This window comes from Schistocerca gregaria, chromosome 2 (assembly GCF_023897955.1).
Source record: "Schistocerca gregaria isolate iqSchGreg1 chromosome 2, iqSchGreg1.2, whole genome shotgun sequence".
NCBI lineage: Eukaryota > Metazoa > Arthropoda > Insecta > Orthoptera > Acrididae > Schistocerca > Schistocerca gregaria.
In genome coordinates this window covers 88,099,391-88,124,022 of record NC_064921.1, presented here as the reverse complement: position 1 = coordinate 88,124,022, position 24,632 = coordinate 88,099,391, and the positions used below count along the sequence as shown (strand labels likewise).

General features: G+C 40.6%; 1 protein-coding gene across 1 annotated transcript in view; it reads right to left on the bottom strand.

Moving 5' to 3' along the window:
• LOC126336383 (inactive peptidyl-prolyl cis-trans isomerase FKBP6) overlaps nt 1-24,632 on the bottom strand; it is a 61,393-nt gene that overhangs the window by 9,778 nt on the left and 26,983 nt on the right. The window contains exons 3-7 of the mRNA XM_050000003.1: nt 23,977-24,241; nt 20,696-20,879; nt 14,108-14,305; nt 6,503-6,614; nt 4,972-5,067 (exon numbers count right to left, since the gene is read on the bottom strand). Coding sequence (XP_049855960.1) covers nt 4,972-5,067; nt 6,503-6,614; nt 14,108-14,305; nt 20,696-20,879; nt 23,977-24,241 — 855 coding nt within the window. The remainder of the gene's footprint in view (nt 1-4,971; nt 5,068-6,502; nt 6,615-14,107; nt 14,306-20,695; nt 20,880-23,976; nt 24,242-24,632) is intronic.

Genomic DNA, 24,632 nt, shown 5'->3' with positions numbered 1-24,632 from the left:
ACTGAACAGCAGAAAGGAGTGAGGTAGATGCCTAATAAGCTGGAGGAAGTCTGGCCTGCTGACATCGAAGGATGGAGGGATGTAAACAGTACTAAGGGAAAAGGTCAAGTGATGAAGGAAAAGGTGAACTGCAACAGTTTGAAGGCGGGTAGTCAGGGAGATGGGGTTACTATGAGTGTCATCCCGGATGGCATGACTCTCCCATGAGATGGAATGCCATCCTTGGGGGGAAGGTCAAAACAAACCAGGAAGAAATACAAGACCTCAAAACAGTCATGAGGATGCAATTTTGTTGCATTGAGGCAGAGAACAAGTGGACACTGCAATTCTAAGAGCAGCCATAAATCCTCTGTCTGTTCAAAGACCACAAACATTTCATTGAAGGGAAGTCATAACGAGGAGAGGGGTGGAGGGAAAAAATGAAGGGGTGTCATCTAGGCAGCTGCTGAGTGCCAGCCTTCAAAGACTCACTTGTACAGGGCACAGAGGCTGGAGGACCCTGCTCCATGAGATCTACAGAGGCGCTGGCATTCTCCCTCTGTTGATCTGGGCGGTGTACACCGGCGACACAGTGGTTGGCTGGGTGAGGCCAGCAAATGGTGATACTGTTGAAGAGGACCTCCGAGTCAGCGAAGGAGAAAACCGTTTGCCTTTGTTTGACTTCTTGGAGCCTTTCCGGTTGGCAGAAGAAGACTCGGATATTTGTTGGCTGGAGAGACATAAGAAGTCTTCATGAGAGTATTCCTCCTGCCCTTTCCAGCCTACTGGCTGTGGATCAGGTGACTTCACCCCGGCAGGCGAATGTTTGGTGGCTTCTTGCACAGCTGGACGAAGAGACGGGCATGATTCTGGGCAATATCCCAACCACAGTGCTGAATTTGAGGTTGAATGTCAGCATGGCCATGTCCTCCATGGAGCAAGATGTAACAACAACAATAATACTGTAAGTACCAGATGGTAGAACAAAGCGTTTGCGACTGGCCAATAACTTGCAAGCAACGGGGTAAGCTCGCTCATAGAGATACACGGGACAATATCGAGAGGAGGTGGCACGGGTGCCATTGCAGTTGATACAATGAGGAGAAGGAAGCAGACAATCTCGCTCATGTGCATCCCTACAAGAGGTTATTACATTTGGCTGGGGTACGACAAGACACTTGAGTGGGGTTGAAATGACGACACTGGTAACAGCATATCGGGTTTGGAATGTAGAGTTGGACCGTGATAACTTCGTAACCTGCTTTGGTCTTGGATGGGAGTACTACTTGACCAAAAGTGAGAAAAAAAAAGAGTGCGTTGGGCATTAAGGATGCATCTAAATTTTTCATCACCCGATGGACTGCAATGACACCCTGATCAGACAGATACTTTTGGATTTCTGCCTTGGTCAAACCATCGAGCAGCTAGTGTAAATAACACCATGGGAAGGATTCAGAGTTCTACGGTCCTTGACATTAACAGGATAGCGGTGGTGAAGCAAAGTGGCAATCAGTTGTTTTGCTTGAGAGTCAGAAGTAGTCTCCAAAAGCAAAGTCCCATTGTGTAAATGAGAGCAGGACTTTACATGGCTGGCAATTGCATCAACATCTTTCTGAATAAGAAACGGATTTACCACTGCAAAGGGCTGACCATCTTCAGTGTGTGAAACCACAGGGAACCATGGTGCAGCTGGGAGGGTCTTTGAATTGGGAGCTTCATTCCGTTTACATCTAGTACACGTGGGCTGCGAAGATGATGATTGGTTCATTGCAAGAAAACCCCCAGACTGCCAGCATCTCCGATAGTGCGCTCCTTCCAACGACCCCTCCCCCCTCCCCCCATGCGGGGCTCACCCAACCACCTTAAGTGATTGTTGGTACCTCATATCACACCCTCTGATCACCTGACAAAGGAACCAATCAGTAATTTGAGAAGGTAGCAGCTCATGCAATCACCCCTTCTTGGGCGTGGCCTATACCACGAGGTACATGTGAACTCTACTTGCTGACCCGTGGCTGGGAATTATGCATGACACAGTTACCTGTTATGCGTCAGACACATGAGCCGGCCTTCAGGAGTGTACAGAGAGGAAGAAGGAAAAAGAAGAGCCTCAAATGCTGAAGAGGAGGAAGAATATGAGAAGGTGAACAGAGGAAGGAAAACAGGAATTAAAAAACAGTGGTGAGACCGTTCTTATGTCATCTACTGAAAATGCAGAACACATTCACAAAAAGAATTCAGACACGGTCCCCAAGGGGTAGGGAAAGGAATAGCAAGAGGACAGAAGTGCAGCATGGAAGGGAAAAGATGCTGCAAAGGCTGGGACCCCGTGGTAGCCAAGCAGAACCCAGCAAAGAGCAGCGAGCTCCCTGGGGGACAGGGATGAGATGAAGAAAGGGTAGGATAGCAAGGTGCAGTTGGGGTTTAGATTGAGGGTGAGAGGTTAGCAGGAAAGGAGAGAAGTAAAAGGACTGTGGGTGCGTTGATGGAATGAGGACTGTGTAGCTCTGGAATGGGAACAGGAAAGGGGTTAAAGGGTAAGGACAAAAGCTAATGAAGGTTGAGGCCAGGAGGGTTATAGGAAAGTAAAATATATTGCACGGAAAGTTCCCACATGTGCAGCCTAGCCATCCATGGTCGTCGCATCTGTAGTGACAACTGGTCCTTCTTGAAATACACAAAGGGTCTCACTGAGGCCTTCACCGACGATAATTACCCTCCCAACCTTGTACAAAAACAGATCTCCCTTATCTCTCCAATCACCCTCCACCTCCCGAAGTCCCACCATCCAGCCACATTCCGCTCATGACTCAATACCACCCAGCACTGGAACAACTGAAACACATTCTCTGCCAGGGTTTCGACTAGCTCTCGTCATACCCTGAAATGAGGAATGTCCTACCCACTATCCTTCCCACCCCTCCCACAGCAGTATTCCACCGCCCACCAAACCTACACAATATCCTCATTAATTACTACGCCACTCCTGCTCCCAACCCCTTGCTTCATGGCTCATATCCCTGTAATAGACACAGATGCAAGACCTGTCACATATATCCTCTCACAAACACCTACTCCAGTCTGGGCACGAGAATCACCAATCCCATCAAAGGCAGCACTATCTGTGCAATGAGTCGCATGAACTTCCACAACTGCAGCCATTGTGCTGCATTCTACGTGTCCATGACAACTTACAAGCTGTCTGTCCGCATTAATGACCACCAACAAACTGTGGGCAAGAAACAGCTGGACCACCCATCTTGAGCACACCGCCCAACACAACATTCTTCATTTCAATGACTGCTTCACAGACTGTGCCATATGGATCCTTCCCACCAATGCCAGCTTTTCTGAACTGAAATGGGGGAACTCTCCCTGCAATATACCCCATGTTCCTGCAACCCTCCTGACTTCAACCTTTGTTAGCCTTTGTCCTTACCCTCTAGCACCTTCCATGTTCCCGTTCCAGCACTACACAGTTCTCACTCCACCAATGCACCCACAGTCTTTTTACTTCTATCCTTCCACACTAACCCCCCTCCATTTAACTTCCTGATTGCACCTAGCTGCCCTACCCTCTCTCCACCTTGTCCCTGTATGCTGCTCCAAGCAGCACATTACTATCCCCAATCCTTACCCTGCTCTCCTTCCCACTCCCTGCCACAGCCTTCTCGTCAACCCACCACATGGTTGCATCTCCCATCATGTGCAGCTGCTCTAAGTGTGGCCTCAGCATCCAGACTCTGCAGTTGTGTGTGTGTGTGTGTGTGTGTGTGTGTGTGTGTGTGTGTGTGTGTGTGTGTGTTCTATCTCCAATGAAGGCCAAAAGCTCATTTTCTGACAGTTTTGTTGTTGTGCCTATCTACAACTCAGCATCTCCACTGTATAATGAGTAGCAACTACCCTTTTCATAATATTGCTACATTCCACAAATAATAAGTTGGTCACTATTGACTGTGAACATATGATTTTGGGACACACAATTAATATTACAGGTGATTTTTTGAGACCCCATTTTCACCTTTAACAGTTAGCTTTATTCACAATTACCAAGAGTGCAATTCCAAGTTGGTAGTTCTTTCCATTGTTCAAGTTATTATAGGAATTGTTGTCTAATAGCAAATTATCAATACTGTCAAAGGACTATTTACAGTGAGAACTTTGTTACTACTTGTTTGAAATAAATACTTGATTTCTACTCTCCTCGGCACTGTTTTTGTCCTAATTTACCTTGGAAGGATACTCAGATTGATTAATCAAACCTCACATTACAATAACAACTTTAAACCTTGCTTTCCCTCATATCTGAGACATACTAGCTGATAAGCAGCAGTTAAATAACAGTTTTTAAACATCAATAATTTATATGGTGTAATATTCATATAATTAACACAATTTGAAATATTAAATATTGTAAAACTTGTGATTTATAATAAAAAGTCAATAAAATTAAATTACAACGCTAGGTTAAAAATGCAGAATCCTCTGAGATTTTATGAAATTCCCTCACATTTCCCTTATTTTTCCAGGTAAAATATAATTCTAGATATTCCCGAAAAATCCCCATCCTGGTACAGTCGCCTTATCCACTGGCACCAATGCTTCTTTCTATTGCTTATCATACATAAACTTAATGACTTGAATGGAAAGCTGTCATGCCTATCTTTCAACACATTTTGCATGACCACTTTCCATCTTCACTCTGTAAGATACCAATGTGAAATACTTTTAAATGGATCCTGGTTGCACATAGTTACAAGACTAAATTAATTCCCACTACAGCTGGGACTACTGATGGTTTTGTTGAGAAATGTAATTGTCAACACACACAAGCATCTGAGCTTTTGGAAAAGCTATTTCGTGCTACTACAGCAAAAAGAAAAAGAAAAAAAAAAAAAAAAAAAAAAAAAGAAAAAAAAACTGAGAAGATGGTGAAAGGAAAAATAGATCATTTACAGGACCTTAATAATTAACAGAAATTAAATGGCTTACCTCAGGTTTATTATCTTTTTGTGACAGCTCCATTCTGAACATCCTCTTGGATATGGCAGACATATCATTTTTGTAAGCCCTCATCTTCTTATCCAGCTATACAAAAGTATAAGCGTTAAGATAATCATTAATGATACTACATTATACATTTATTACTGATATTATTACTTACAGTTCACAGTTTCCACCATACCAAATGATGTTCGTATAATTCATGACATAGAAGCTATTATTTTATGTAAAAAAGGAATAAAAGAAAGGAGGAAGAAAACGGTGAAATTTGTGAGAATTTTATTACAATGTAACATGCCATGTGCATTCTGCAGTCCACTGTGGGGAGGAATTACATTCATCAATTTGTCTAAATAAAATATAAATGAATAATTCAGCGGTTGATCTCTGCCTGAGATAAAATTAGCCACAAGTAAGATAGTGAATGCATTGGTGCCTACCTTCTTATTTTGTTTTTTCCCTTTTGTTCATTGTTTTTAGCAATATGGAATAAGCTGCTGTTAAGGAAAAAAACAAAAGCCTATTCTTTCGAAAAGAATCAATCTGATACTCCCTTTCTTTATCAACTGTCTTCAATTATTTTTCATTCCGCAGACATTTCACTGCTTTTGTGTGTGTGTGTGTGTGTGTGTGTGTGTGTGTGTGTGTGTGTGTGTGCGCGCGTGTATACCTTTCCTTTTTTCCCCCTAAGGGAATTCTTTCCGCTCCCGGGATTGGAATGACTCCTTACCCTCTCCCTAAAACCCAAATCCTTTCATCTTTCCCCCTCCTTCCCTCTTTCCTGACGAAGCAACCGCCGGTTGCGAAAGTTCGAATTTTGTGTGTATGTTTGTGTTTGTTTGTGTGTCTATCGACCTGCCAGCGCTTTTGTTTGGCAAGTCACATGATCTTTGTTTTTAGATATATTTTTCCCACGTGGAATGTTTCCCTCTATTATATTAATAGATCTTGATGAAGACTTCACTTAACAAAGTCTAGTTATACCCAACATGCAATTAGTATTATTTCAATGATTTTTAATCTGGCATTAGAGTGGCATAATGATGTTAAATTTTGGTCCTTTTCATTTTATATGCACTTGTTACAAATATTTTTTCAGTGCTGTACTTGATATTGGCTGTAGGTCAAAATCAGGATAGCAATATAAAACAAGAAAGAAGACTGTACCGTAAAATTACACAACTTTAGCCCAAAAAATATGAGACTACTTGCTGCATTGTTGGTTGGAGGAATGTAAGACCTGTCTATGTGAGATTTCATCTACAGAAGTACGAGTTTTCTCCTGCTGAATTCTATTTATAGGAACTGTATCTTATTAAACTATAATCATTTTTCTACACTGATCCTATACTATACTTTCCTCTGTTTAGCATCTCCTTTTCTCATTGTTTGTTTCTGTAGACAAAATTTATTGGTTCATCAAAGGAAATGGTGTTCTCTTCAGCTGTTTTAATGTTTCAGTGAAGTACTACTACTCTATAAGTACTAAGGGCACAAAATAATTTAAAGTAATACAAACCTTTTCCAGTTCTTCATTGATTTCTCTGTTATTTCTTTCTTCCCTCTGTGCTCTCGTCAAGAAAGATTTTGCTTGATTGTAATCTCCTAAGCCTATCAATGCTCGCCCATAGCTGCAATGTAACAGTATCAATGATGAATGAAAACTGTTCAATGCTTTATGTATAAACTGCTGACTATATGCTCTGTGGCAAATTCAGGTAATGTTATCTGCAGCAGTGATTCCGAAGTTTCTGTCAAAGCCACCAAGTCTCTTAAAACCACAAAAATACATTCTTAAATCTATTGCTTCAAAATAGTGAGAAAAATAAAATTGCCCAACATTAATGGTACAACGAAACTCTTGTATGTCTCAGTAATTGTAATACTCTACAGCAAATATCAAAATACACATGTGGTACACACATAATTACCAAAAAGTTTACCACTTCTTGAAAATCTACAGTTCCCAAAGATGTATATGAACATTCAAATAAAGAGGTACACATTGAGAGAAATCTTTTGAAGAGAGACTGCAAGCTTTTTGAAGGATGATAGACTGCAAGCTTTTTGAAGGAAGATTTCAATACCAGCAGAAGTTAAGTTGTGAAAGTCATCAGTAATGAAGCAGTATCTCAATTGGGAAAGAATGGCAAAGGAAATATGTTGCGACCTTGCCAAAAGAAATAACTTGACGTTTGCTATAAATGGTTTAGGAAGAAAATTATGAACATTAATCAGGGTAATCGAATTTGAACTTTTCTCATCCAGAGGAAAGAGACGGGGTGGGGGGGATGGGGGGAGAGGGGGAGAGGGAGGGAGGGACGGACGGATGGACGGACGGAGGGAGGGAGGCAGGGAGGGATGGAGGGAGGGATGGAGGGAGGGAGGGAGGGATGGAGGGAGGGAGGGAGGGAGGGAAGGAGGGAGGGAAGGAGGGAGAGAACAGCACATCCGAACCGTAAGATCAGATAGAGGAAGTAAATTTGATATGTCCTGTTCAAAGGAACAATCCTGACATTTGCCTTAACACTTTGAGTCCCAACACAAGCACAGCTCATATGGTGGGCATGTTGCCAGTGTCCAATACCCAAGCTACATTCCCGTTACTTCCTGGCAGATTAAAACTGTGTGCCGGACCGAGACAGGAACTCGGGATCTTTGCCTTTCGCGGGCAAGTGCTCTACCAACTGAGCTACCCAAGCACGACTCACGCTCTGTCCTCACAGCTTTAATTCCGCCAGAACCTTGTCTCCTACCTTCCAAACTTCACAGAAGCTCTCCTGTGAACCTTGCACTCCTGGAAGAAAGGATATTGCGGAGACATGGCTTAGCCACAGCCTGGGGGATGTTTCTAGAATGAAATTTTCACTCTACAGTGGAGTGTGCACTGATATTAAACTTCCTGGCAGATTAAAACTGTGTGCCAGACCGTGACTCGAGTTTGGAAGGTAGGAGACGAGGTACTGGTGGAATTAAAGTTGTGAGGAAGGGGCATGAGTTGCGCTTGGGCAGCTCAGTTGGTAGAGCACTTGCCCGCGAAAGGCAAAGGTCCTGAGTTCGAGTCTCGGTCCGGCACACAGTTTTAATCTGCCAGAAAGTTTCATATCAGCGCACACTCCGCTGTAGAGTGAAAATTTCATTCTAGATACATTCATGTTGTTTTCAATGTGCTGAAGGCTTCTATGTGGGCCCGATCACTGAGAAACGTCCTCTGCATGGTGCTGCTATCATGTGGATGTTTCTAAAACCATTCTGATCCATCATCTATCAGAGATCATTGGAACAGCGGAAAGTTCCACAGCACTGGAAGAAGGCCCAGGTCATAGCAAACTATGAAAAGGGTAGAAAATCGAATGCACATAATTACCAGCCAATTTCACTGACATCAACTTGTTGTAGAATCATGGAACATATTTTGTGTTCAGACATAATGACCTTTCTAGACTCTGAGATGCTCATTTGCAGAAACCAGCACTGTTTTAGGAAACAGCAGTCATGCGAGACACAGCTGGCCGTCTTTGTGCAAGATGTACAACAGGCTCTAGATACCGGTTCCCAGGTTGATGCCATATTTCTTGACTTTTGAAAGGCATTCGACTCAGTTCTGCACTGTCATTTGCTCCAAAAAGTGCGCACTTACGATCTATCCGATGATATATGCAATTGGATAGAAAGTTTTCTAACGGACAGGGAGCAGTATGTCGTCCTGAACGGAGTGACTTCAACAGAAACAAGCGTAACTTCAGGTGTGCCCCAGGGCAACGTAACAGGTCTGCTACTTTTTACGATTTACGTAAACGATCTGGTTGCCGATGATGCTGTACTCTACAGCAAAGTAGTGTCACATGGAAGTTGTGAACAAATCAATGAGGTATATATGAAGACAGTAACTGTTCTCGAAAGAACAGAATACTGTTGATGATCGTGCAGATTTTCCCTGGAATAATGTCTATAAGGTACATTACATATGTAGAATTGTTGACAGTTGGGAATGTGAGTCTCACGGGAAGCGTGCAAGGGATAAGTCCCTGCAGTTGCGCTATTCATCTGTGTCCTCAGTGGCTCAGATGGATAGAGCCTCTGCCATGTAAGCAGGAGATCCTGAGTTTGAGTCCCGGTCGGGGACAACATTTTCAGCTACCCACATCGAGGTATATCAACAACACCTGTCAGCAGGTGAGGGTTTCAGTTAGTCATCAAATGAATGAGGATTTGCAGAAAATAAATGCGAGGTGTAATGACTGGCAGTTATCTCTCAATATTAGTAAGTGTAACCTACTGTGTATAACAAGGCGAAAATCCCCATTAATGTACGAGTACAAAATAAATGCCGAGTCCTTGGAAGTAGTAACATCCGTCAAGTATCTGGGTGTCACTATTCGAAATGGTCTCTAATGGAATGATCAGATTACACAAGTAACGGGTAAGGCAAATTCTAGATTGCGGTTTATTGATAGAATCCTGAAGGGATACAGTCCTTCAACAAAATAGCTTACAATACATTAGTTTGTCCTGTCTTAGAGTATTGTTCGTCTGTATGGGACCCTTACTAGTTGGGTCTGATTCAAGAGATTGAGTAGGTCCAAAGAAGGGTGGCAAGATTCGTGACTGGTACATTTAGCCATCGTGAGAGCGTTACAAATCTCATAGAAAATTTGAAGTGGGACACACTTGCAGATAGACGGCACGCTAAACGGAAGGGGCTGCTCACTAAATTCTGAAATCTGATCTTCACCGAGGATGTAGAGCATATATTATTACAACCAACTTTCAAATTGCGCAATGATCACCATACAAGATAAGGGAAATTAGAGCTCGTACTGAGGCATTCAGACAGTCATTTTTCCCTTGCGCGATCCGCGAGTGGAACAGAGGGGGGGAAATATGACTTTGGCATGAATTGTGCCCTCTGCCACACATCGCTTGGTGGCTAGCGGAGTATATACAGGGTGTTTCAAAAATGACCGGTATATTTGAAACAGTAATAAAAACTAAACGAGCAGAGGTAGAAATACACCGTTTGTTGCAATATGCTTGGGACAACAGTACATTTTCAGGCGGACAAACTTTCGAAATTACAGTAGTTACAATTTTCAATAACAGATGGCGCTGCATGTGATGTGAAAGATATAGAAGACAACGCAGTCTGTGGGTGCGTCATTCTGTACGTCGTCTTTCTACTGTAAGCGTGTGCTGTTCACAACGTGCAAGTGTGCTGTGGACAACATGGTTTATTCCTTAGAACAGAGAATTGTTCTGGTGTTGGAATTCCACCGCCTAGAACACAGTGTTGTTGCAACAAGACGAAGTTTTCAACGGAGGTTTAATGTAACCAAAGGACCGAAAAGCGATACAATAAAGGATCTGTTTGAAAAATTTCAACGGACTGGGAACTTGACGGATGAACGTGCTGGAAAGGTAGGGCGACCACGTACGGCAACCACAGAGGGCAACGCGCAGCTAGTGCAGCAGGTGAACCAACAGCGGCCTCGGGTTTCCGTTCGCCGTGTTGCAGCTGCGGTCCAAATGACGCCAACGTCCACGTATCGTCTCATGCGCCAGAGTTTACACCTCTATCCATACAAAATTCAAACGCGGCAACCCCTCAGCGCCACTACCATTGCTGCATGAGAGACATTCGCTAACGGTATAGTGCACAGGATTGATAACGGCGATATGCATGTGGGCAGCATTTGGTTTACTGACGAAGCTTATTTTTACCTGGAAGGCTTCATCAATAAACAGAACTGGCGCATACGGGGAACCGAAAAGCCCCATGTTGCAGTCCCATCATCACTGCATCCTCAAAAAGTACTGGTCTGGGCCGCCATTTCTTCCAAAGGAATCATTGGCCCATTTTTCAGATCCGAAACGATTACTGCATCACGCTATCTGGACATTCTTCGTGAATTTGTGGCGGTACAAACTGCCTTAGACGACACTGCGAACACCTCGTGGTTTATGCAAAATGGTGCCTGGCCACATCGCACGGCCGACGTCTTTAATTTCCTGAATGAATATTTCGATGATCGTGTGATTGCTTTGGGCTATCCGAAACATACAGGAGGCGGTGTGGATTGGCCTCCCTATTTGCCAGACATGAACCCCTGTGACTTCTTTCTGTGGGGACTCTTGAAAGACCAGGTGTACCGCCAGAATCCCGAAACAATTGAACAGCTGAAGCAGTACATCTCATCTGCATGTGAAGCCATTCCGCCAGACACGTTGTCAAAGGTTTCGGGTAATTTCATTCAGAGAATACGTCATATTGTTGCTACGCATGGTGGATATGTGGAAAATATCGTACTATAGAGTTTCCCAGACCGCAGCGCCATCTGTTGTTGACAATTGTAACTACTGTAATTTCAAAAGTTTGTCTGCCTGAAAATGTACTGTTGTCCCAAGCATATTGCAACAAACGGTGTATTTCTATCGCTGCTCGTTTAGTTTGTATTGCCGTTTCAAATATACCGGTCATTTTTGAAACACCCTGTATGTAGATGTAGATGTAAAATCATTTTGGCATCCTTAAGGTCAACCCTCACTTGTTCAAGACCACTGTGGGTTTATTCCAATAAATATGCCTAACTTTTTGACGAACACTGATCGAGAACCTTTAGAGTGAACCGTTTGAATGGTCAGGTTCTGAAGTGGATGTTTTTTTGTAACCAAATACAGTAATTTTGTTTTCAAATCAGACTGAGGTATGAAAACTACAATACTTCAATATTACTGCTTCATTTTTTTACAATATTTCACTCGAAAAATCTGCTATGTGAAGTTATATTTCCATTACATTTTCATATGAAATTCTGTTACCAACAGTGCATTAAATAATTTTGTCCATTTTAGAGTCACAATGCAAGAAGTGATGTTCTAGCACTGAAAAATTTTCTGATGTGGAATTAGAACATACCACATTAGATGACCAACCATCAATGACGGCTAGGTTAGGTTAGGTTAGGTTACATTCAAAGAAGAAAGTAGATGTGTGGTAGAAGGGGGTGACGGCAGCAATCCTTTCGATATTTTTTTCAATTTTTCCCCCTGATTCAATGATCAGGCACATCAAAGCAGAAACTGTAAAAGTATATGAAATCCATTGCAAATAAAATGAGATGATTTAACAACATGAAACTCACAAGCATGTGGCACACACAGGCTGGGTTAAAGCTCCACAAAATGTATTATAGTTTTCTGTTATAAACCACATGTGGTTAGCAATGAAAAACAGACTGTGTGATTACTGGCCTAAAAATAACTTTGTCTCCATACCATTTTCAGTTCTAGCTAGCAATACGTTCTTTGATATTTTCTTCTGCCTGCTTGTAAATGACAATGCCGCATACATGCCAAGAAACAATCATCATCATGATTCCACGTATAACATTAGACCTTCGTAAATTATTTACTTTCAGAGTTTCCTGCAGTGTTTTCTTTCTTTCTTACCATTGATGAGGGTGCATGTGTGGACACAGCGGAAGTATTGTTTTCTGTCTTTCTATAAAAAATAAACATGATAAATATGGAATCACACTGTTTAACTTTTGTGGTTCAAAGACATTACATGTTTTATGCAATGAAGTTTACACAGGGAAAGGGAGGGAAGGCAATTCAGCTACTGCCTTTTTTCACAGACTTGTCTGTCTACCTCAACAAGGAATATACCATTTACATGAACATATATTACAGTTCACCAGCTGTTTTGATTTTCTGTGGGAAACAAGACCAATGCTGTGGGAACATGCATACCTAATCATAGAGTGTTTCTAAAATAAAGTGTTGTCTACAAAAAGCTACAGAATGGTGACGGTATACTTATGAGGAATGAACATTTGTTGTGTATGAAATAGAGTAACACAAGAAATATTCTATGCTTGTCAAATTTTCACAAGAGAACAAAAAAATAAGTAGAGATTCATACCAAAACAGACATGACAAAGAAGATACAATCTAATGCCATTCTAGACTATAATCTCAACAAAACAGGTATTAACAAGAATGATCAACTGATATCGTACAACCCTTTCACGAGAAGCTAAATGAAATGGTAAACGAAACTATTTTGCCACTTTTTTTATGATGGCAGCAGTGCAACAAGAAATAATTGGAAACGAGGGCTACCATTACACAAATTTTTCTACTTCAATTGTGTGATGAGTTTGCAAAGAAAGGGGACATACATTAATGTACTGCTACTCCCCAAAACATATCTAGTAACAGATTTCTAGGAAAGTATTTTTCTGACAGAATTTCTTCCACAGAAAAGGAGGTGAACCCAAAAGAATGTGCAAAGTCTGGTCAGAAGAAACAAAACTGTTCAGTGAAAAAGTCTTCAAGAAAAGAAACATTATGGTGGTGCCTTGACTGTAAAGTTCCACTCTGCATGCCAGAATGTTTCCAGTTGTACCACACATGGGCAAATTACTGTCATTTGTAATAGAAAAAAATCTATGCAGAACTTTTTTGTCACTAAACATGTATTGATATTTAAATAAATTTGACATGCTACATCTGCAGTAAATGTGAAGAAGAAACTTTCTACCTCTAAAAAATGTATCCATATTTGTACATTAAGATTATGAGAATGAATGGTAGTACTTAAAGAAGTGCCAACAATTTCTGGAAGCCTGTGACACGAAAGCTTCAAATGGTCTGGGGTTGAAAGTGTAAAGACAATTAAAGGAAATTTAGATGTCTGGTCAGCAATTTTAATCACCATCCTTCCAAATGTAAATCCAGAATCTTAACCATTGTGCCACTTCATGCGGTAATCACCCCACAATCTCACTGGGTATGAATTAAATTTAATGCAGTGAGTTTCTCTTTAGGTAAGTTCCATAACATATATCTGCTTAGTTTTAAAATATTTTTGTCAAGTATATGATGCAGTGTTTTAAGTGGAAAAATAATTTCTGAAGTTACTGCATTAACTGTTTATGAAAACAATGTTATAAAATTAATATAGGTCCCACATTAGCTGAATCTTTATAAAAGAGAGAGAGATTGCCTCACCCATTCATTATATTATAAGTGGCCTTGAGTTATTAATGGGAATTATATTCACTGGGATATATAATATCACTGTATCTATTTTACTACTATACTGTAATGATATACTTACTTGAAAAGTGCTTTGGCATTCCTTGGCTGAATATCAAGAGCCAGCCGGCAAGTAACACATGCCATTCTATAGTTATTGATCCTGTTGTAACATATTGCTGAATTTATATGCAATTTGCAAAGTAGCTTCTGCTGTTTCTTTTGTTCTTCTTCATTAGCCAAATTCACGCTGTTAAGAATTGACGATGCCTTTCGATATCTGTCCATAATAAATGCCAATTGTATGAGATTTCCATTTGAAAATTTTCCATTCATGATTTAAACATTACATAGAACAGCAAAAACAAAAAGAAAGTGAAACTATACGTGTGCATATGATCCGTTTTCAAGAAGTATCAGGTGTGTCACTTTTAATGTGGCTAAGAAGTAAAACAACTCAGTTAGACAACAAAAGAGCTACTTATTTTTCTTAGTGACAGGAACAGAAGCAAGATTTTTGAAAAGAAAAAGAAGAAAGAAGGTAATCATTGTCTTAAAGAGATGTTCCAAATAGTAAACCAGATACCTTGAACAGAGCAGAAGCAGTTTAATTTTGGTATCCTATAATTCTTTGAACATATGTTTGGAAAAGGGTGTCCATTTAATTTTTATTAAAAATTGGGACTTTTTAAAAAGTTTAGAAAAAACGGATACAATTAAGTGGGAAAAAGGAACGCAAATTGTATTAAGAAGACAAGTTTTGATAGACATAGAAGTTAGCTTTGCATCATTCACATGACCCGAAATGGCTATACAATAATTCTGCTACACTGTCATCATACTTTTCACTTTTATGCATTTTATCAAGAAGTGCACTTGCTTGTGACTTTCGTCATTAAAGTCGGCATACGAAACACTATGAAAGGGTGTTTTAAAAATAAGCAAGATCTTCACTATTTCAAGTTTCATTGTTTCTTTTTTTTTCACCTGACCACTATCAAACTAAACGGACATTTCACAATTTCTCCACCAACGGTGATAAAAGGAACTTACTTTTTATATCCTGGTCGTTGTCAAAATTGCACTTGCATTTTGGCATGAAGAAATAGTAATTCCATTTGATTTAAAATTGTCACATATCCAGTATAACGTTTAAGCCTGCTTAGTACAATGGAAATATAAATTTTTGCTATCTAAACCAATCAAAAATACAACTTAGCATGAATTGTTACTACAAATGGTGCATAATATTAAAGGTAAACAAAGATTGTTGAGCAAGTTGTACAAGTGGTGCTTCTTAGTGTAGATACTTAAGCAGTAAACTGCTAGCGTAAAATACTTTAGCCAAGCAGAATTACAAAAAGAATGGGACATTCGAGTGTCTCAAAGAAAACTTTCAGTACAGCAGGACAATGCAGAAAAAAAGGGACTGCTCATGAAAAACAGGATGAATGGACACATACTTTAGAAGCAAGAAGTTTTTAAGTTGTTGATTTCTCATGAATAAATACTTGGCAGTTTAAATATCTGGTTTGATCTTACACCAACGCTTCCCAGTCTCCAAACAATGTTGTTATCAGAAATGAACAATGAAGCAGCTTGCAAATAATTTAGGTGTAAAGGTAACTACCCACCAAGTAGTAGTAATGCTGTCTTTCTGATAGGCATATAAACATGTGACACACCAGCACCACTAGGCTCGTGCAGTGCACACTGATAATGACGAGGAGGAACTGATTGGGAGGAGGTCACAGAACAGAGGAAGGGGAGACTGTGGGGAATAGGGTGTGGGTGCAGGTTGAGTGAAGTCAGGTGTTGGGGTAGGCAGCCACAAGGATTATGGTAATAAAAGATATGTTGCAAGAATAACTCCCATCTATGTAGCTCACAAAAGTTGTTGCTTGTGGAAGGGGGTGGGGAAATTTTGATCTTCGCCACAATTTTGCAGTGGCAATTTACAGTGAAACCTCTATATAATGTTTTTCAAGGGACCACAAATTCTGAACACTGTACAGAGGAAAACACTATAAAGAGGAAGGCTTCCAAATAATAATTATAGGGCATTACTGAAGATTGGGATACCACTAATCAGCTTTGACAAATTGTGCCATAGATGACATTTTAAATTTTCACAGCACTGTAATATTATTGCAAATGATCAATGTATCAAATGATTAGTTTTTTGTAATTAAAACATGGGGCCTGGTAGGTGGATGGGTGAAAGGAAATGGATCAGTTTGTACTGTAAAAAGTTATAACAGATTCTTAAGATATGACATCATTGTCCAAAGCTGACATGTGGTATCCCGTTCTTCAGTTGACCCAATTATAGAATATGAGCCAAATTTTGTTTATGATATACTGAACATATTACATAAAAACACAGTAAATGGTGCAGATTAAAAAGAATTAGTTACAAAAAAATTACTTTAATAATTAAATTATGAAACGGAATTTAAATCTGCACAAAACTCTAGGAACCTATGCAATCTGAAAACCACATACCTATGATTTTTAAAATATTCAAGCAAGCATGTTTGTTTTCTATTTCTCCTAGACTCTATGGCAATCTTTTCTTGCTCCAAATGAGCAAGTTGAACTACTGTTCTATCCTAAGTCTATGGGCCATCATATAGCTCCTGAATGTTTCAAAGCCTTCAAGCTGCCTTAGTATATGAGGGCACAGGTCATCTTCCTTGTCACTATCACTTTCACTACACTATTATTCACCAAGTTTCTCTCTGCAGTCAGTTCCTCAATACTTTGTACTCCTGTGGTTGCCACGTTGTCACCCACAACCACAAAGTCCTCAAAAGTGACAGAATCACTGCCTATTAATTCTGGAAACTCTTGCAAATCACTTGCAACATCTTTCACAGGAGCTGCCATCTCATTCTCACAGAATCCCACTTTTGTGAAACAGTTTTTAATAGTTTCAGCACTGACTTCCCTCCACAAGTACATAATTAAATTCATTGCCTGTAAAATACTTTCACATTTCTCAGAAAGGATACGTTTGGTGGATGTGCCACACAAACAGCAGCACTTTTTATGCAGCACTCCCCATTTTGGCGTCAAATTCTCTGAGAAAATGAAATGGCGCCAAAAAGATTGCAAGCAGAATGTGCATCACATATCACGTGACCGGGTTCTGCCACTGACGTATGAAACATTCTGAGTGCGGGCTTTCCGAGCCGGTACCAACTGTGAATCCACAGAACGTAAAATGATGTGTCTACATCCAGTCACTTAAATGTTATAAAGTGGTAAATAACTGACCAGGGTTCCAAAAATATGAGTGTTACATGGAGGAAATTGGAATATAGAGGAAACGCGGTAAAGAGGAAAATTTAATATTGTTTATATGAGCTTTTAGTCGGGACTGAATAAAATGGACGTAACATAGAGGAAAACTTTATGTGGAGGAACGTTATGAAGAGGTTTCACTGTATTTGGGAGGACAGTTAGTTGGTAGACATGCCCATGAAAATGCTGTGCAGTAATTGCAGCACAGTTGGTATATGACATGGCTGCTTTCATAGATGGCTCTGCATGTGATGGGATGGGATAGGCTAGGATAGGATAAGCCTGTATGGGACTGGAGTAGGATGTGCTGGATTGGTAACTCAGACAGGTCTAGCATCTGGGTCTTCCTTAGGTATATGACCCACGTAGCACGGGGTTGGGAGTGGTGTGACACAGAGGTGGACCAGGATATTGCATAGACTAGACAGGTAGTGAAACACAACTTTAGGAGGGAATGGAAGGGAATATGGGTAGGAGGTTCTTCATTTCTGGGCACAATTATTAGATAGTCTAAGCCCTGGAGAAGGATATGGTTCAGTTGTTCCAATCAGGTTGATGATGCAGGGCCTCTTTGTACCTAGATTTTCAGGTTGTGGGAAAAGTATGGGTGTGTGAGGATATGGCGCAGTACATTTATGGGCAGTGTAGGTCTGGTAATAGTGTCTGATAGTGTCGGCCTTAATGGGGTCTTCAGTACACTGGGCAAGGGAATTCTTATCACTGCAGATGCACAATGCACGTTTTGCAAGGCTATACGGAGACAACTTTTTAGTGTTGAAGGGATGACAGTTGTCAAAAAGTATATGCTGTTGATGGTTAGTGGGCTCGATGTGGACAGATGTATGGATAAAGCCATCAGAGATGTGGAGCTCAATGTCCAGAAGATGATCCAGTGGGCTGAAGAGGACGGGGAACGTGAACAACAGAGAAAATATTCATAAAAATGAATTTTACACGTTAACCTTAACTGTTAACATAGCTTTTGTCACATAGGTGTTTTCTCCCAGTTACTGGCAATGGATTTCTTTGGACTAGCATTAACTCTGACTAATTTTCATGTACAAGATTCTTTTGATAACATAAATGTAAGGGGGGAGAGGGAGAGAGAGAGAGAGAGAGAGAGAGAGAGAGAGAGAGAGAGACAGAGAGAGAGAGAGAGAGAGAGAGAGAGAGAGAGAGAGAGAGAGAGAGCAGTCAATCCAGTGGATCCAGGGTTAGTTGGTCCACATAAAATGAAACTCTATGTTGTCTTTTGAATGTGTTTTGTAAGGTTCATAAAGACCAATTACATCACCAACACAATGTCCATTATATATTTTCCTATATATAAACATAACACTTTGTAAATTGCACCTATTGGGATCGTGACCAGAAATTAAGCATTCAGTCAGGGACACACAACTCTCAAAACTTAGGAAGGGTAAGAACATAAGAACACTCAGAGGTCTATTACTAAGTTCATGTGTGCCACACAGGAAATGTGGAATGGGATACAAATGAAATTAACTAACAACTGTCATTAATTTGCAACAAACGATAATGCAATGATAACTACACTTTGATTACATTAATGAGGACTTTAAAATAATACAAAGAAAAGAAGATATGCTTATAAAATATCTTTATGCAGAGACACCCCCGAGAAGCGAGTGCGCGGACACACACGCTTGCGCGCGCGCACGCACAAGCACGCACGCGCGTGCACACACACACACACACACACACACACGCACACAGTGGAACATGCTTCATGTTTATGTATTCATCTGCTCAAACAGCAAAAGCAATAAAAGCAATTAGCAGTTATTTGAGCATCACGTCAAAGCTTGCCACAACAGACTATGCTATTTTATCGAAAATACAAACACACTACAACTCTCCCAACTTCTATCATGGTCGCTCACTCCACTCACATCGCTTTGTTAGAGTGCCATGTCCAGCTCATAGACAACAGCTCTAGTGGAGGTTTATATAAAAGTAAGTGTGGTCAAAAAGTAATAGCATTAACTTCAAGTTCTTAATTAAAGCTAAGCTAGCAGATTTTATCCTACTCGCTTTCTCCAACTGTATTAAGACATTTAGGTAATCCACAGATTGCAAAATTTGAAATGTTTCTTACACTGCCTGTACACAAATACTACCTTTTGCAAAATTCCATAGAATCATGCAATATAGCAGACAAGTTTTGTACTTTTACTTTTTTGCTGTTAGAGGTGTTTTGTATAAAATTACTATATGAGGGCAAGTAGTAATAATAATAATAATAATAATAATAATAATAATAATATCAATTATGTTTTACTATATGAGGGAAAGTCAAAATAATAATAATTACATTTTGTTTTGTTATGTTGGTATTGAATTAATTAAGCAAAGCATATACATAACGTATGGTTTAAGTTGCCTGAGTCTGCAGTCATGTGTTAGAAATGTGTGTGTGTGTGTGTGTGTGTGTGTGTGTGTGTGTGTGTGTGTTGACAAAGGCCTTAATGGCTGAAAGCTTTAATTGTGTGAGTCTTTTTGTTGTGCCTATCTGCGACTCAGCATCACTGCTATATGGTGAGTAGCAACTTTCCTTCTCATTATATTGTTACATTTCATCCTGGATTTTCCATTGTTCAACTTAAGTATATGCATAATTTGTAAAACAGTTTTGTTTATATGGGTTCCCAAAATAGTAATGGTTTATGTTTCATTATAATGAATAAAGCATTTTTTTAAATTTATTTGTTAAAGTAAACCATCTGAAGTTGAAGGTTTACAGAGATCTTCTACTTCATTTTCAACAGTTTATTCATGGAGAGAAACAAATTGGTTCTGTTGTTATGGTTAATTTATTCACAATCTAGTCTCTGTCAACCCTCAGTGAAGTCAGTTTCAAAATAAGCTTAATGAAGATAAGGTAGTAATGGATTATTAAACTAACTACTTATATAAGAAAGGTTTTTGTTCTGCGTTATTGTTCTATGATTTTTCATGTCTCTTAATAATTTCTTTGGCCTTTTGCAATCATTTTATAACACAAAATGTGTCAAATTGCACTGTAGTTTGAAGTCCATGTTTAGCTTTAAGTTCAGCTACAACTGTCTGAGTAAGTTAAATCAAAGGCCAGCAAGGACATACCACCTCCATCATGACCATAGCTAATATTTGCTGTGCTTTACATATCATACATCTTATTTAAGACAGTTTATCCTTTTTGGGACAAAGATTTTAGGTCAGTCAATTAGATACATTTACATTTTTTATTAACTGCCAACTGCCATATATTAGACTAATAAAACATTGAGACAACAACTCTCTGAGAATAATAAGTAACTTATTACTCAAGAAAAAAGCAGGCTTTACAAATACTACAACTTACTTTGATATTGCTGCACTCACAGTGTTTTTTTTGTACAAATCGTTTCCCATAATGTGCAAGCTTTCAGCTTTCTTTATTATTTGATGAAAAGTAGGTTTTTCACTTCCTTCACTCTGAACAACTGTTTCAAGTGAACTTGGATCTGTGATACGCAGTAACTCAACTTGTATTAGAAGCTCAGCCTCTATAAAAGCAGCAAATGGTTAAAATTTATTTTGCAAATTTTCTTAACATTCTCAAAATTATCAAACACATGTCAGAGTGACAATCTTAAAATAAGAATTCTGCAAAGGTTGTTCTAGTTCAATGAAATCCAGGATAAACGAGTCCACCTCAGTGGCTCAGTAGTCTGATCCAATGGTCTTAGGTTCAATTCTCCACCAATCATAGACATTTTATCTGTCACATATCACTACATTCACCACCAAAAATATTTGTAGATGTGAAAAATGCCGACAGCTGAATTAAATTGTAGGTCCCCCTATACCTGGCTGGGTAAGTCAGTTTAAATATTGGAGGAAGGCAATAACATACCACCTACAACAGAACCATGTCTGATAAAGCTCTGTTATGTTCAAACAAATCTTGAGATTATTGAGAACTTCACTTTTTTTACAATTTTATCCACTTTCACAATTAAAGCAATCATCAAACTGCAGCTGTGATTAACGAAACAAATAGTCAAGAAGGAAAATTCAGCACTAGTCACATTTCATGAAGTATATAGAAAGAAACTTCCACATGGGAAAAATATATTAAAAACAAAGATTCCAAGACTTACCAAGCGGGAAAGCGCCGGCAGACAGGCACATGAACAAAACACACACACAGAATTACTATAGCTTTCGCAACCGATGGTTGCTTCTTCAGGAAGGAGAGGGAAAGACGAAAGGATGTGGGTTTCAAGGGAGAGGGTAAGGAGTCATTCCAATCCCGGGAGCGGAAAGACTTCCCTTAGGGGAGAAAAGGACAGGTGTACACTCGCACACACACACATATCCATCTGCACATACACAGACACAAGCAGACATTTGTAAAGGCAAAGAGTTTGGGCAGAGATGTCAGTCGAGGCGGAAGTACAGAGGCAAAGAAGTTGTTGAAAGACAGGTGAGGTATGAGCGGCGGCAACTTGAAATTAGCGGAGGTTGAGGCCTGGCGGATATCGAGAAGAGAGGATATACTGAAGGGCAAGTTCCCATCTCCGGAGTTCGGGTAGGTTGGTGTTGGTGAGAAGTATCCAGAAAACCCGGACGGTGTAACACTGTGCCAAGATGTGCTGGCCGTGCACCAAGGCATGTTTAGCCACAGGGTGATCCTCATTACCAACAAACACTGTCTGCCTGTGTCCATTCATGCGAATGGACAGTTTGTTGCTGGTCATTCCCACATAGAAAGCGTCACAGTGTAGGCAGGTCAGTTGGTAAATCACGTGGGTGCTTTCACGTGGCTCTTCCTTTGATCGTGTACACCTTCTGGGTTACAGGACTGGAGTAGGTGGTGGTGGTGGTGGTGGTGGTGGGGGGGGGGGGGGGGTGCATAGGACAGGTTTTACACCGGGGGCGGTTATAAGGGTAGGAGCCAGAGGGTAGGGAAGGTTGTTTGGAGATTTCATAGGGATGAACCAAGAGGTTACGAAGGTTAGGTGGACGGCGGAAAGACACTCTTGGTGGAGTGGGGAGGATTTCATGAAGGATGGATCTCATTTCGGGGCAGGATTTTAGTAAGTCGTATCCCTGCTGGAGAGCCACATTCAGAGTCTGATCCAGTCCCGGGAAGTATTCTGTCACAAGTGGGGCACTTTTAGGGTTCTTCTGTGAGGGGTTCTGGGTTTGAGGGGATGAGGAAGTGGCTCTGGTTATTTGCTTCTGTACCAGGTCAGGAGGGTAGTTGCGGGATGCAAAAGCTGTTTTCAGGTTGTTGGTGTAATGGTTCAGGGATTCAGGACTGGAACAGATTCATTTGCCACGAAGGCCTAGGCTGTAGGGAAGGGACCGTTTGATATGGAATGGCTGGCAGCTGTCATAATGGAGGTACTGTTGCTTGTTGGTGGGTTTGATGCGGACGGATGTGTGAAGCTGGCCATTGGACGGATGGAGGTCAACGTCTAGGAAAGTGGCATGGGATTTGGAGTAGGACCAGGTGAATCTGATGGAACCAAAGGAGTTGAGGTTGGAGAGGAAATTCTGGAGTTGTTGTTCACTGTGAGTCCAGATCATGAAGATGTCGTCAATAAATCTGTACCAAACTTTGGGTTGGCAGGCTTGGGTAACGAAGAAGGCTTCCTCTAAGCGACCCATAAATAGGTTGGCATACAAGGGGACCATCCTGGTACCCATGGCTGTTCCCTTTAATTGTTGGTATGTCTGGCCTTCAAAAGTGAAGAAGTTGTGGGTCAGGATGAAGCTGGCTAAGGTGACGAGGAAAGAGGTTTTAGGTAGGGTGGCAGGTGATTGGCGTGAAATGAAGTGCTCCATTGCAGCGAGGCCCTGGACGTGCGGGATATTCGTGTATAGGGAAGTGGCATCAATGGTTACAAGGATGGTTTCCGGGGGTAAAAGACTGGGTACGGATTCCAGGCGTTCAAGAAAGTGGTTGGTGTCTTTGATGAAGGATGGGAGACTGCATGTAATGGGTTGAAGGTGTTGATCTACGTAGGCAGAGATACGTTCTGTGGGGGCTTGGTAACCAGCTACAATGGGGCGGCCGGGATGTTTGGGTTTGTGAATTTTAGGAAGTGGGTAGAAGGTAGGAGTGCGAGGTGTCGGTGGGGTCAGGAATTTGATGGAGTCAGGTGAAAGGTTTTGTAGGGGGCCTAAGGTTCTGAGGATTCCTTGAAGCTCCGACTGGACATCAGGAATGGGATTACCTTGGCAAACTTTGTATGTAGAGTTGTCTGAAAGCTGACGCAGTCCCTCAGGCACATACTCCCGACGATCAAGTACCACGGTCGTGGAACCCTTGTCAGCCGGAAGAATGATGATGGATCGGTCAGCTTTCAGATCATGGATAGCCTGGGCTGCGGCTGTAGTGATGTTAGGAGTAGGATTAAGGTTTTTCAAGAAAGATTGAGAGGCAAGGCTGGAAGTGAGAAATTCCTGGAAGGTTTGGAGAGGGTGATTTTGAGGAAGAGGAGGTGGGTCCCGCTGTGATGGAGGACGGAACTGTTACTTTTCCCATGTGGAAGTTTCTTTATATATATATATATATATATATATATATATATATATATATATATATATATATATATATATATATAATTTCAAGACTCTTGGACAACATACCTGGTGGTATTCGTGGAGGACATCCTAGCTTGCCATATCCATAATCTGGATGAATTAAGAACTGCGCCACTTCACCCTTCTTCATAGTGCTTATTCCAACCTCTAACCCTGCTATGAAGTTTCCTTCATTCATTTTTTGTCTTACTGGGCGTCCTCGCAGATATGAAGAGTCATAGGGCTCTTCACTGTATTCTACATAAGCATTGTAATTTATCATTACAACAGAGTCTTTTTCTACCATTGTCCCATTACCGGGCTTAATAACCTAATAAACAGAGAAAAAGGTTTTATTTTGTATTTATTTATTTATTTATATAATATTCATTTCTTGAAAAGAGATGCACAAAACTGAATCAACGATCAGTTGTTTAGCAAAGGCTGTACTGCGGAAATAAGTCATTCCCAAATTTACCCAAGAGACAAAATGTACAAATGAGTGAAGAACAGCTTTTTGTTTAAGCAGCTCAGCTTCAATCAGTAATATTTCACTGTCTTTAGTCACAATGCGCTCAACTGGTTCACAACTGCATATGAATTAAGCCAGCAACATGTGATCAAAATTATATGACAGATTTGTCCGAACAAATTAAATTAGTACTCAGTCAGCGTGACAGTACAATAAAACTTACCATTTACAAACATTTGACTACCTTTGC